We start from the raw sequence: 15,007 nt of genomic DNA, 5'->3' as shown, positions 1-15,007 counted from the left end.
TATATCAATAATTCTGTACCTGTTACATCATAAACATTATTTATGTACGGTATAAACTAAGATAAATGTAACTGCAACATCATTACAAAAGTCATCATTTTAAAAGAACAAAAATCCACTTTTCTATTAACTGGGTTGTTTTCAGGTAAGACGTAATGCAAAACAAATTATATAACTAACACCCAAAATAAAGAAAAGAGTTGTTTTTGTAGTCTGTGGTTTGTGGTCATCGGTGCTGTGAAGACAGGTCAATGTGCTATTTTACATCCTGCTTTCCCAGTACACCATATCTTGCTGTGGCAGAAATAAGAGACAGGGTTTACTTAGGAAAACACTTTTGAAACGTGATACTAATAAGATTTTAATTACATTTTGCAAAAATGGCAAAAGGCTTATTATAGAAACAAATGACGTGCTATGTTTGTCGTGTGAAGGTGCTGAAAAAAATGATACTGTAAGCAGCTCAGCACACAGGATGTGCCCTCTAGTGGCAGAACATATATCTAGATTTTTTTATTATTATTATTATTATTATATATTTTTTTATATTAAGAACCTTATTAATCCCTAATTATGTACTTTCCTGATTTCATCTTAAAGGAAACTTGTAAGGTGATTTTTCCACTCTGTCCTAAGTATCCAAGTAATGATCTTTTGTATGGTGCCCCTCACTAAGTTTTCTCCTGCTGCATAGTCATGTTATAAGTTTTTAAAAAACTTACATCAGCATATGCAGATTTACCATAACTAGTCACAGGGACATGGAGCAGCTTCATCTAGTCATGCAGTCATAGGGTGGGATGTAACACAAGGAGGCCAGCAGTTATGTAGGTCAGCAGGCTGCTATACAAAAGTGAGGGACATGGCAGTAATACTTCTCACAAGGTAATTTAGCACAATGACTGCATGACTAGATGAATCTGCCCCCTGTAACTTGTGAAGTTAAACTTACACATGTCAATGTAAGGTTTTAATAAAAGTTATAACCTGACTATTCAGCAAGAGAAAGCTTGGGGTATGTTCATAGGAGAAAAAGGTAGCGGAAACCTTTTCCGCCATGTGAACATTCTGTGCAGCTAGCCGCGACGGGATACCGATGAATGGGCCTAAACAGGAGCATGTCTCGATCCACGGACACCGCGGCTGGTTCAGCTGTGGAATCCGCGGCAAGATAGGTCATCTTGCTTCTTTTTTCCACTACTAGCTAGCGGAAAAAAAACAAAAAAAAAAATCGAGTGGCTCCCATTGAAGTCAATGGGAGACATTTTTGCAGGTGGATTCCGCTTCAAAATCTGCCTGCGTGAACTAGCTCTTAAAGAGGGGGCACCATAGGAAAGGTAACTACTTGATGCTGGACACATTCGGCACAGTTCAGTGTAGAACCACCTGATAAGTTCCCTAATTTTTTCCTATTCAGAGTTCCAATTTCTTGCCTTTCTTCACAAAGTCAGTTAAAAAGGTAAATCCAGACAAATCCTGTTGGAATGCCCTATTAGGACATATATATGAAACTACCCCAGCAATAACTATGTAGTGTTAGGGATACCAGGAAAGACCTGCAGCAATCAGGTAAGCACGGGGTAGGGTCTTCACATTCCTTTAAAGAATTTGTCCCATCAAAACATGCCCATTCCATATGCCCTGATATTCCATGCCTATGAGGGACTAGACCTTTTAATTCATTAGTAAATCACCCATGTTGGTCGAGTACCATAATGGTGGTTGTTTGCTTCCCTATAGCAGTCTTTTCCAATCCCTTCCTGACATCTGCTTAGCAACCGCTGTCCCTCGGCCTTTAAAGATTGTGGGCATTTTTGGCAGCATGGGCCCACTAGCAGTCTCAGGATCAGGGCCCTCATTCTCCTTTTCCAGTTCAGAGGTTCTCTTCTGTGATGGGTATAAACTGGGGCTGTGGGGCATCCTGTCCTGCGTACATGTACTGTACAACCACTGTCCTACAGAAATTTCCCTGACTCCTTTACCATACTGTAATTTGACAATTTTAATGATTTTGGTGAAATATTATAATCCCCTACACACAGACAAGATATAGAACACATCCAAAGCGTACCCTTCTTACTTACTTTTTTAAAACTGACAGAGAGACTGACTAAGACAGAACGGCTGGCGTTTAAAACCTTCACTTCTTAAAGAGGACCTTTCACCATATCTGGGCACAGGCAGTGTTACATACTGCCAGAAAGCTGACAGTGCGCTGAATTTAGCGCACTGTCGGCTTTCCCGATCTGTGCCCGGTGTGAAGAGCTTACGGTGCCGGTACCGTAGCTCTTCTATGGTCAGAAGGGTGTTTCTGACCATTAGCCAGAGACGTCCTTCCGCCTCGCGGCGCCTATCGCGCTGTGCTGTGGAGCCGGGAGGAACGCCCCCTCCCTCTGCTCACACAGCTTGTCCGTAGACGAGCATTATCAGGAGAGGGAGGGGGCGTTCCTCTCGGCTCCACAGCACAGCGCGATTGGCGCCGCGAGGCAGAAGGACGTCTCTGGCTAATGGTCAGAAACGCCCTTCTGACTGTAAAGCGCTACGGTACCGGGACCGATAGCGCTTTACACCGGGCACGGATCGGGAAAGCCGACAGTGCGCTGAATTCAGCGCACTGTCAGCTTTCTGGCAGTATATAACACTGCCTGTGCCCAGATATGGTGAAAGGTCCTCTTTAAGCCTTGAGCCAATTCCTTTCCTCCTTATTTGCTAATATTACAAAGTCCCCTTTCCTGCTCCTGCCTGACACTGCCCACATGATTGTACAGAGTCTAAGTAGCATATCAGGGACTAAAACTAACTGCACTGATTGCTCAGGAACAGTGGAGACTAGAGAAAGAACTCCAACTGTTCTGGAATCAGTGATGCGAAGCCTATTAAACACTGAAAGGTCCTTTTTAAATAATTAATTACAATTTGCCATCATATTGTTTTTTTAATCTGTGAAGTAATAACATTAAATACATAACGATTGCAACCCACCTTTTTCTAATTACAAAATTAATAATCATAAAAATACATAATCACCATTTACAGGTTCCCCCACAATTCCTTGTTTATGTGTAGCATAACCTGTAATGATCTCTGCGTCTGACTGAAGCACAGTAAGAACTAGATGCAGAGCGCTGCGCCATGCCTCAACTTTTGGTACAATATTGTCATACACCATTACTTGTCTATGGTCAATGGGAAGTACCATGTCATCAATTAATGCAATATTTTTGGAGTACTCATTAAACACGTATGAAGAAGGAGAAGAGCTAGCGCCAATATTTTGCAATTGATTCTGTATAAAATTCATTGCATCTAATTCTGAAGAATATTCACATGTGTTAAAAAGAAGAGTCGAAAGATATTTCATCCAGCCATTGGCAAGGCATTTATACACCGAAGATTTGTAATGGATGGCAGAGCTGTACAACCATGAAGATGCGCAGAATTGTGGTCCTCTGTTGACTGAGCTAACAGATACTAGCTGTTCCTCAAGCTTTTGGAGATGATCAAGACAGAAAAGCTCAACTCCGCCACCACCAGGAAACACTTTTTGGTCATGCAGGGCATTTTGTAATTTAGAAGAGCAGGCCCAAAACTGATCTTCCATCGCTTGCATTTTGGGCGTCAGCCTGCAGTTCAGCACCACAGTGACCAGACTTATTTTATGTGCTTGGACGCTCACAGCAATGGTTTGGCTTGACAGAGAACTCCACTGAGGACATATCTTGGCATACACCTCACGGCCTATGCTATTGTGACGTATCTGTGAGAGATAGGCCACTGGTTCTGCACCTGTGCAGTTACTAAACGCCTGAAGAACGTTTGGCTTTACATGAGTAATAATAAGAATATTTCTGAGAATGCACTGCATTTTAAGCTGTGGACAGACATCACCTTTCACTAAAATTATGTTTACATTGGCTTGAACTATTCTCCGACATGCCATACTTGTCCATGAGTCTTGAGATAGACTTTTTTCATTGTCTTCAAACTCAGATACCGATTTTAGATTTGTTGGCTTATTAAAGCCAAGATGTCTGTATTTTTCTGTCAGATCTCCATCCAAAAGAAGAACTTGCAAAGGTTTGCCCTCTAAATTTTGGACAACAGTAGCATACTCTGGACTTACTAAAGTCACATATCCAAAGGTAGCAGTTGAGTTGACTTCTGGTAGACCTCTCAAAAAGCAAATATTTAGACAGGAAGCCTGGAAGACATCTTTGGTCACAGATATTTCATGAGCGTTTTCAAACAGAAGTGTAGCAGCTTTCTCCACAAGTTCCATTACCTCCCAATCTCCATGACTCAAAGACTTTGTTAGATCTTCTAAATTGTGGCTACTGGTTTGGGAAGGATTCTGAAATGTGCTTGTTTTGGGGACTGGAAAGTGTCTACTGTGAGACAGTTTGCTCTTCTGGCATCTTTGGCTATTTACATTTCCTTTATTAGGCGGGGTAAGTTCTACAGGCTTTAAGCTTTTAAGAAAGTGTTCTGCAAATTCAAAGCCAAAGTTTCCACTTCTTCCATCCGCTACATCTGTCCTGTGCTTTGTAGTGAGTATATTATAAAGCGGTATGTGTAAAGCCTCCACACTCTCAATACAAGAGTTTAGACCTTCTAGCATTACTGAGACAATCAATGAAATGGGTACTCCATGGTGAAGACACTCTAGCACCGCTTTACTCCATACTCCTACAAGGAAAAACAGAGTTGTTGTGCCCGTTCTATACGCTTTATGATGGGCTTGAACCGTTTCATTAAAGAGTTGTCCAACTGCACTGGATAAGTCCAGACTCTCCAGAAGTCTAAATGATGAGCAAGTTAAAGTGCTTTCTTGAGTATCTTGATCATAAATAAACTTGTATGATTTTCGTGGCCCTAGCAAGGTCTTCACTGAACATGATATGTTGCATAACTCAATGAGTCCCACGTGGCCTCTTAATTTTATAGTAGACATCATGGCCTAAGGTTAAACAGAATGTATTTATATGGTTAGTCAGATCTAGATATCAATTGCAGTAAGTAAGGGTGGCTGCACATGTACGGGTTTTTCTACACAAGACACTAGTCAAGAAGCAGAAAAATTGCTGTAATTTTGCAATGCAACATTTTAGCTGTACAAGAATAGCTGAAGCACAGGAAAAACCATGTGTTTTATCTACGTTTGTAATATGACTGAAAACCACATTGTGAAACATGGCAACTTGAGTTTACTTAAAGGAGTTGGCCACTTTCAGACCAATGTTGAGAGACAAATGGTTTTGTTTGTGTAATAAAAAGTTGTGCAATTTTCCACTATACTTTCTGTATCAATTCCTCATGGCTTTCTAGATCTCTGCTTGTTGTAATTCATTCTGTTTACTTTTAGTGGATGAAATTCTAATCATGGTCATGTGATTTACGGTCCATGGTCATGTGATGAGCACACAGGTGCCGCTCGGTATAGTCACAGCACAATAATCAGACGTCTGCCTGGTAACAAGCTGTGCACCTGTGTCCTCATCACATGACCATGGGCCGTAAATCACATGATCATGGTCAGAATTTTATCTTCAAAAAGTAACTGAATGAATGACAGAAAGCAGAAAACTAGAGAACCATGAGGAATTAATACAAAAAATATATTGAAATATTGCATCGACTTTGTATTATACAAACAATTGCCTGAAAGTGGACAACCCCTTTAAGGACCTATTAACAGTAAATTATAGTCTGTGGGACTTCCAAATTTTAAAGAGCACTTTGTCTTCCTTAGCACTGTATCATTCTTACTAATATATGGACCTCCTTGAATGGCCCTGTAGGTAAACAGGTTTTTTTTAATAACAGTTTAACTTGAAGATGCACAAAGAATGGCTATAATCACACCAGAATATAATAAAGTAATCAGTGTTTAATCAATGAAAATAAAGAGATAATACTTAGCTGCAGTTACAAAAGATTCAAAAAATGGATCAAAGGATGGGGAGCCCCATTATATAACATGCACTGATATATATCCAATGTTTCAAAACATCAATAGGTTGCTGGTCACCTACATTTTTTCTGCACCATCTATGGTACAAGAATTTGTTCGCAGGAAGAGATAACAGATCAATTACAGAAGTACATCAATAAGATATCCACAGATGGATAACAAGACATACATACAGACTGATCAGGAAGACATTAACCCTGTCATATCACATCAGTAAGACTGATTTTGTGGAAAAAAAAACATGTCCTATTACAGGCCCTTACATGAACTGTCTATTTGAGAGACGATCACATCTGTATAGATCTGTGGTAATCTATAACGCCAGAAAGCCAACATGTGCATTGAAGTCAGCAGACTGCCAGCTTTCTCAGTATACACCCCGATGCCGTTAGTTTAAGCACTGACATCGCCCCACTGTCAGAAAGGCAGACCTTACTGCTTGGTGTCATCACTGGGCTGTGAGGAACTCTCACTGACAGCACAAGGCTGTGGTGCTGGGCTATAAAGCCCGCCCTTCTGACAGTGGGGAGCTATTGGTGGATTTCTAGCAGTATATAATACCGCACATCTATGACGATGTGAAAGGTCCTATTTAAAGGGTTAACATTGGCATCATCATCATAATAATATTTAAAAAAAAAGAAGAAAAGAATCAATACTTATCTCACTGATCTCCCATTTTTTTCTCACTATGACCTGGAGATGCTTTTGCCTGTAAAATGGATTGTCCTATCATCTCTCTTGTAACAAGTTGTGCACATCACATGATCATGGACTGTAGATCACATGACCAAGGGACTGTATATCACATGACCAATCGACTGTATATCACATGACCATGGACTGTATATCACATGACTATATCGCATGACAATGGACTGTATATCACATGACCAATGGACTGTATATCACATGACCAATGGACTATATTACATGACCAATGGACTGTATATCACATGACCATGGACTGTATATCATATGACCAATGGACTGTATATCACATGACCATGGACTGTATAATCACATGACCATGAACTGTACATCACATGACAATGGACTGTATATCACATGAACAAGGGACTGTATATCACATGACCATGGACTGTATATCACATGACCATGGACTGTATATCACATGACCATGAACTATACATCACATGACTATATCACATGACAATGGACTGTATAATCACTTGACCATGGACTGAATAATCACATGACCATGAACTGTACATCACATGACCATGAACTGTACATCACATGACTATATCACATGACAATGAACTGTATATCACATGACCATGGACTGTATATCACATGACCGTGAACTGTACATCACATGACTATGTCACATGACAATGGACTGTATATCACATGACAATGAACTGTACATCACATGACTATATCACATGACAATGGATTGTATATCACATGACCAATGGGCTATATCACATGACCAAGGGACTGCATATCACATGACCATGGACTGTATATCACATGACCAAGGAACTGTATATCACATGACCATGGACTGTATATCACATGACCATGAACTGTACATCACATGACTATATAACATGACAATGAACTGTATATCACATGACCATGGACTGTATATCACATGACCATGAACTGTACATCACATGACTATATCACATGACAATGAACTGTGTATCACATGACCGTGAACTGTACATCACATGACAATGAACTGTATATCACATGACCATGGACTGTATATCACATGACCGTGAACTGTACATCACATGACTATGTCACATGACAATGGACTGTATATCACATGACAATGAACTGTACATCACATGACTATATCACATGACAATGGACTGTATATCACATGACCAATGGGCTATATCACATGACCAAGGGACTGCATATCACATGACCATGGACTGTATATCACATGACCAAGGAACTGTATATCACATGACCATGAACTGTACATCACATGACTATATAACATGACAATGAACTGTATATCACATGACCATGGACTGTATATCACATGACCACAAACTGTACATCACATGACTATATCACATGACAATGAACTGTATATCACATGACCGTGAACTGTACATCACATGACAATGAACTGTATATCACATGACCATGGACTGTATATCACATGACCGTGAACTGTACATCACATGACTATATCACATGACAATGGACTGCATATCACATGACAATGAACTGTACATCACATGACTATATCACATGACAATGGACTGTATATCACATGACCAATGGGCTATATCACATGACCAAGGGACTGCATATCACATGACCATGGACTGTATATCACATGACCAAGGAACTGTATATCACATGACCATGGACTGTATATCACATGACCATGAACTGTACATCACATGACTATATCACATGACAATGAACTGTATATCACATGACCGTGGACTGTATATCACATGACCGTGAACTGTACATCACATGACTATATCACATGACCAAGGGACTGCATATCACATGACCATGGACTGTATATCACATGACTATATCACATGACAATAAACTGTATAATCACATGACCATGGACTGTATATCACATGACCGTGAACTGTACATCACATGACTATATCACATGACAATGGACTGTATATCACATGACCAATGGACTGTATATCACATGACCATGGACTGTATATCACATGACCATGAACGGTACATCACATGACTATATCACATGACAATGGACTGTATATCACATGACCAATGGACTATATCACATGATCAATGGACTGTATATCACATGACCATGGACTGTATATCACATGACCAATGGACTGTATATCACATGACCAAGGGACTGTATATCACATGACCATGAACTGTATATCACATGACCATGAACTATACATCACATGACTATATCACATGACAATGAACTGTATATCACATGACCAAGGGACTGTATATCACATGACCATGGACTGTATATCACATGACCATGGACTGTATATCACATGACAATGAACTGTACATCACATGACTATATCACATGACAATGAACTGTATATCACATGACCATGGACTGTATATCACATGACCGTGAACTGTACATCACATGACTATATCACATGACCAAGGGACTGTTTATCACATGACCATGAACTGTACATCACATGACTATATCACATGACAATGGACTGTATATCACATGACCAAGGGACTGCATATCACATGACCATGGACTATATATCACATGACCAAGGGATTGTATATCACATGACCATGGACTGTATATCACATGACCATGAACTGTACATCACATGACTATATCACATGACAATGAACTGTATATCACATGACAATGAACTGTATATCACATGACCATGAACTGTACATCACATGACTATATCACATGACAATGGACTATATCACATGACCAAGGGACTGCATAACACATGACCATGGACTGTATATCACATGACCAAGGAACTGTATATCACATGACCATGGACTGTATATCACATGACCATGAACTGTACATCACATGACTATATCACATGACAATGAACTGTATATCACATGACCATGAACTGTACATCACATGACTATATCACATGACAATGAACTGTATATCACATGACCGTGGACTGTATATCACATGACTGTGAACTGTACATCACATGACTATATCACATGACCAAGGGACTGTATATCACATGACCATGAACTGTACATCACATGACTATATCACATGACAATGGACTGTATATCACATGACCAATGGGCTATATCACATGACCAAGGGACTGCATATCACATGACCATGGACTGTATATCACATGACCATGAACTGTACATCACATGACTATATCACATGACCATGAACTGTATATCACATGACCATGGACTGTATATCACATGACCATGATCTGTACATCACATGACTATATCACATGACAATGAACTGTATATCACATGACCATGGACTGTATATCACATGACCGTGAACTGTACATCACATGACTATATCACATGACCAAGGGACTGTATATCACATGACCATGATCTGTACATCACATGACTATATCACATAACAATGGACTGTATATCACATGACCATGATCTGTACATCACATGACTATATCACATAACAATGGACTGTATATCACATGACCATGAACTGTACATCACATGACTATATCACATGACTGCATGTCCATGTATGTCGCACGACTGCAAAAAAGAATAGACATGAAGGAAACCAACAGTAAGTATAAGAGATGGTTAATACAATTATACCTCTTCATGCCCCTTTACATATGTGCCTAACAGTTGTCACCCGTTCACCCCTACCATGGGTTATTGTTGGTACAATCTTCATCCCAGATCGTTTACCCCGTTGTCATGAGAACCATGCCGCAGGATCAGGTTCCGGGATGCGCTGAAGACGGTGGAGCTTATCCTGATTGGTTATCACTAACCATTGTCATTGGTGAACCAGGAAGTAATTACAATAGTCTCCGCCCACATCTGACTGGATCCAATCAAATTCTGTTAGGATATTACCGCGTCGCAAGGGTTAATGTGAAGGTAGACCATGTCCATTCTTATTTTTATACATGCTTTATACTGCTTAAGAAATTATATTTTTCTTTGTGCAACGTTTATACATTAAGATGGCGCCTGTATCCAGTACCGCACCCAGATGCTGACGCACATGATCGTCATGTGGTTTACAAGAAAGACAGTTTCATTTCTCGGGAAATCGAAAGCTAGGAGATGTTGAAATTTAAGAGCCAATGACTGATCACCAGTGTATTCGGATACAAGACGTATATGCTTACAGCCTGCCGTTATCTTATCTTTCTTGCATTCCTGTATAAAAACTGTAACTTCCTCAATAAACCTCTGTACTGTGTGAGCGCCCAGTTGCATGGACTGAGATTGAAACTGCATCAACGTCAGTGTTTATCTTTGTCAGCGCGCACATGCATGATTGATTTGGAGCAGGTGACTGACCACTGGAAGTGACCCGTATTCTGGCGGAGGTCACTACCTCAACAAATGGCGCCCGAACAGGGACGATTGGCATCATCATCATAATAATATTTAAAAAGAAAAAGAAAAGAATCAATACTTATCTCACTGATCTCCCATTTTTTTCTCACTATGACCTGGAGATGCTTTTGCCTGTAAAATGGATTGTCCTATCATCTCTCTTGTAACAAGTTGTGCACATCACATGATCATGGACTGTAGATCACATGACCAAGGGACTGTATATCACATGACCAATCGACTGTATATCACATGACCATGGACTGTATATCACATGACCATGGACTGTATATCATATGACCAATGGACTGTATATCACATGACCAAGGGACTGTATATCACATGACCAAGGGACTGTATATCACATGACCATGGACTGTATAATCACATGACCATGAACTGTACATCACATGACAATGGACTGTATATCACATGACCAAGGGACTGTATATCACATGACCATGGACTGTATATCACATGACCATGGACTGTATATCACATGACCATGAACTATACATCACATGACTATATCACATGACAATGGACTGTATAATCACATGACCATGGACTGTATAATCACATGACCATGAACTGTACATCACATGACCATGAACTGTACATCACATGACTATATCACATGACAATGAACTGTATATCACATGACCATGGACTGTATATCACATGACCGTGAACTGTACATCACATGACTATATCACATGACAATGGACTGTATAATCACATGACCATGGACTGTATAATCACATGACCATGAACTGTACATCACATGACCATGAACTGTACATCACATGACTATATCACATGACAATGAACTGTATATCACATGACCAATGGACTGTATATCACATGACCATGAACTGTACATCACATGACAATGGACTGTATATCACATGACCAATGGACTATATCACATGACCAACGGACTGTATATCACATGACCAAGGGACTGTATATCACATGACCATGAACTGTACATCACATGACCATGAACTGTACATCAAATGACCAAGGGACTGTATATCACATGACCATGGACTGTATATCACATGACCATGAACTATACATCACATGACTATATCACATGACAATGGACTATATATCACATGACCAATGGACTGTATATCACATGAAAATGAACTGTGCATCACATGACTATATCACAAGACAATGGACTGTATAATCACATGACCAAGGGACTGTATATCACATGACCATGGACTGCATAATCACATGACCATGAACTGTACATCACATGACAATGGACTGTATATCACATGACCAAGGGACTGTATATCACATGACCATGGACTGTACATCACATGAGTATATCACATGACAATGAACTGTATATCACATGACCATGGACTGTATATCACATGACCGTGAACTGTACATCACATGACTATATCACATGACCAAGGGACTGTATATCACATGACTATGAACTGTACATCACATGACAATATCACATGACAATGGACTGTATATCACATGACTATATCACATGAAAATGGACTGTATATCACATGACCAATGGGCTATATCACATGACCAAGGGACTGCATATCACATGACCATGGACTGTATATCACATGACCAAGGGACTGTATATCACATGACCATGGACTGTATATCACATGACCATGAACTATACATCACATGACTATATCACATGACAATGGACTATATATCACATGACCAATGGACTGTATATCACATGACCATGAACTGTGCATCACATGACTATATCACATGACAATGGACTGTATAATCACATGACCATGGACTGTATAATCACATGACCATGAACTGTACATCACATGACAATGGACTGTATATCACATGACCGTGAACTGTACATCACATGACTATATCACATGACAATGGACTGTATATCACATGACCAATGGACTGTATATCACATGACCAAGGGACTGTATATCACATGACCATGGACTGTATATCACATGACCATGGACTGTATATCACATGACCATGAACTGTACATCACATGACTATCACATGACAATGAACTGTATATCACATGACCATGGACTGTATATCACATGACCGTGAACTGTACATCACATGACTATATCACATGACAATGAACTGTATAATCACATGACCATGGACTGTATATCACATGACCGTGAACTGTACATCACATGACTATGGACTGTATATCACATGACCAATGGACTGTATATCACATGACCATGAACGGTACATCACATGACTATATCACATGACAATGGACTGTATATCACATGACCAATGGACTATATCACATGACCAATGGACTGTATATCACATGACCATGGACTGTATATCACATGACCAATGGACTGTATATCACATGACCAAGGGACTGTATATCACATGACCAAGGGACTGTATATCACATGACCATGAACTGTACATCACATGACAATGGACTGTATATCACATGACCATGGACTGTATAACACATGACCATGAACTATACATCACATGACTATATCACATGACAATGAACTGTATATCACATGACCAAGGGACTGTATATCACATGACCATGGACTGTATATCACATGACTATATCACATGACAATGGACTGTATATCACATGACCGTGAACTGTACATCACATGACTATATCACATGACAATGGACTGTATATCACATGACCATGGACTGTATATCACATGACCGTGAACTGTACATCACATGACTATATCACATGACCAAGGGACTGTATATCACATGACCATGAACTGTACATCACATGACTATATCACATGACAATGGACTGTATATCACATGACCATGAACTGTACATCACATGACTATATCACGTGACAATGAACTGTATATCACATGACAATGAACTGTACATCACATGACTATATCACATGACAATGGACTGTATATCACATGACCAATGAGCTATATCACATGACCATGGACTGTATATCACATGACCATGAACTGTACATCACATGACTATATAACATGACAATGAACTGTATATCACATGACCATGGACTGTATATCACATGACCATGAACTGTACATCACATGACTATATCACATGACAATGAACTGTATATCACATGACCGTGAACTGTACATCACATGACTATATCACATGACCAAGGGACTGTATATCACATGACCATGAACTGTACATCACATGACTATATCACATGACGATGGACTGTATATCACATGACCATGGACTGTATATCACATGACCATGAACTGTACATCACATGACTATATCACATGACAATGAACTGTATATCACATGACCGTGAACTGTACATCACATGACTATATCACATGACCAAGGGACTGTATATCACATGACCATGAACTGTACATCACATGACTATATCACATGACGATGGACTGTATATCACATGACCAATGGGCTATATCACATGACCAAGGGACTGCATATCACATGACCATGGACTGTATATCACATGACTATATCACATGACAATGAACTGTATAATCACATGACCATGGACTGTATATCACATGACTGTGAACTGTACATCACATGACTATATCACATGACAATGGACTGTATATCACATGACCAATGGACTGTATATCACATGACCAATGGACTGTATATCACATGACCATGGACTGTATATCACATGACCAATGGACTGTATATCACATGACCAAGGGACTGTATATCACATGACCATGAACTGTACATCACATGACAATGGACTGTATATCACATGACCAAGGGACTGTATATCACATGACCATGGACTGTATATCACATGACCATGAACTGTACATCACATGACTATATCACATGACAATGAACTGTATATCACATGACCATGGACTGTATATCACATGACCGTGAACTGTACATCACATGACTATATCACATGACTATATCACATGACAATGGACTGTATATCACATGACCAATGGGCTATATCACATGACCAA

The 15,007-nt window shown here is 39.7% G+C and overlaps 1 protein-coding gene across 1 annotated transcript; it reads right to left on the bottom strand.

The window, feature by feature from the left end:
• Positions 1-2,987: 2,987 nt before the first annotated feature.
• On the bottom strand, positions 2,988-10,445 carry BBS12 (Bardet-Biedl syndrome 12). The gene is made up of 2 exons (XM_075287115.1): positions 10,319-10,445; positions 2,988-4,957 (listed from the first exon to the last, which is right to left on the bottom strand). Exons 1-2 carry the CDS (start codon positions 10,319-10,321, stop codon positions 3,008-3,010), a joined length of 1,953 nt encoding a protein of 650 aa, XP_075143216.1. The 5' UTR covers positions 10,322-10,445; the 3' UTR covers positions 2,988-3,007.
• Between the last annotated feature and the right edge of the window lie 4,562 nt (positions 10,446-15,007).

The sequence above is a fragment of the Leptodactylus fuscus genome, chromosome 1 (genome assembly GCF_031893055.1).
Source record: "Leptodactylus fuscus isolate aLepFus1 chromosome 1, aLepFus1.hap2, whole genome shotgun sequence".
Classification (NCBI taxonomy): domain Eukaryota; kingdom Metazoa; phylum Chordata; class Amphibia; order Anura; family Leptodactylidae; genus Leptodactylus; species Leptodactylus fuscus.
Note: the sequence above shows the minus strand (reverse complement) of the source record. Positions and strands in the feature narration are given on the sequence as shown.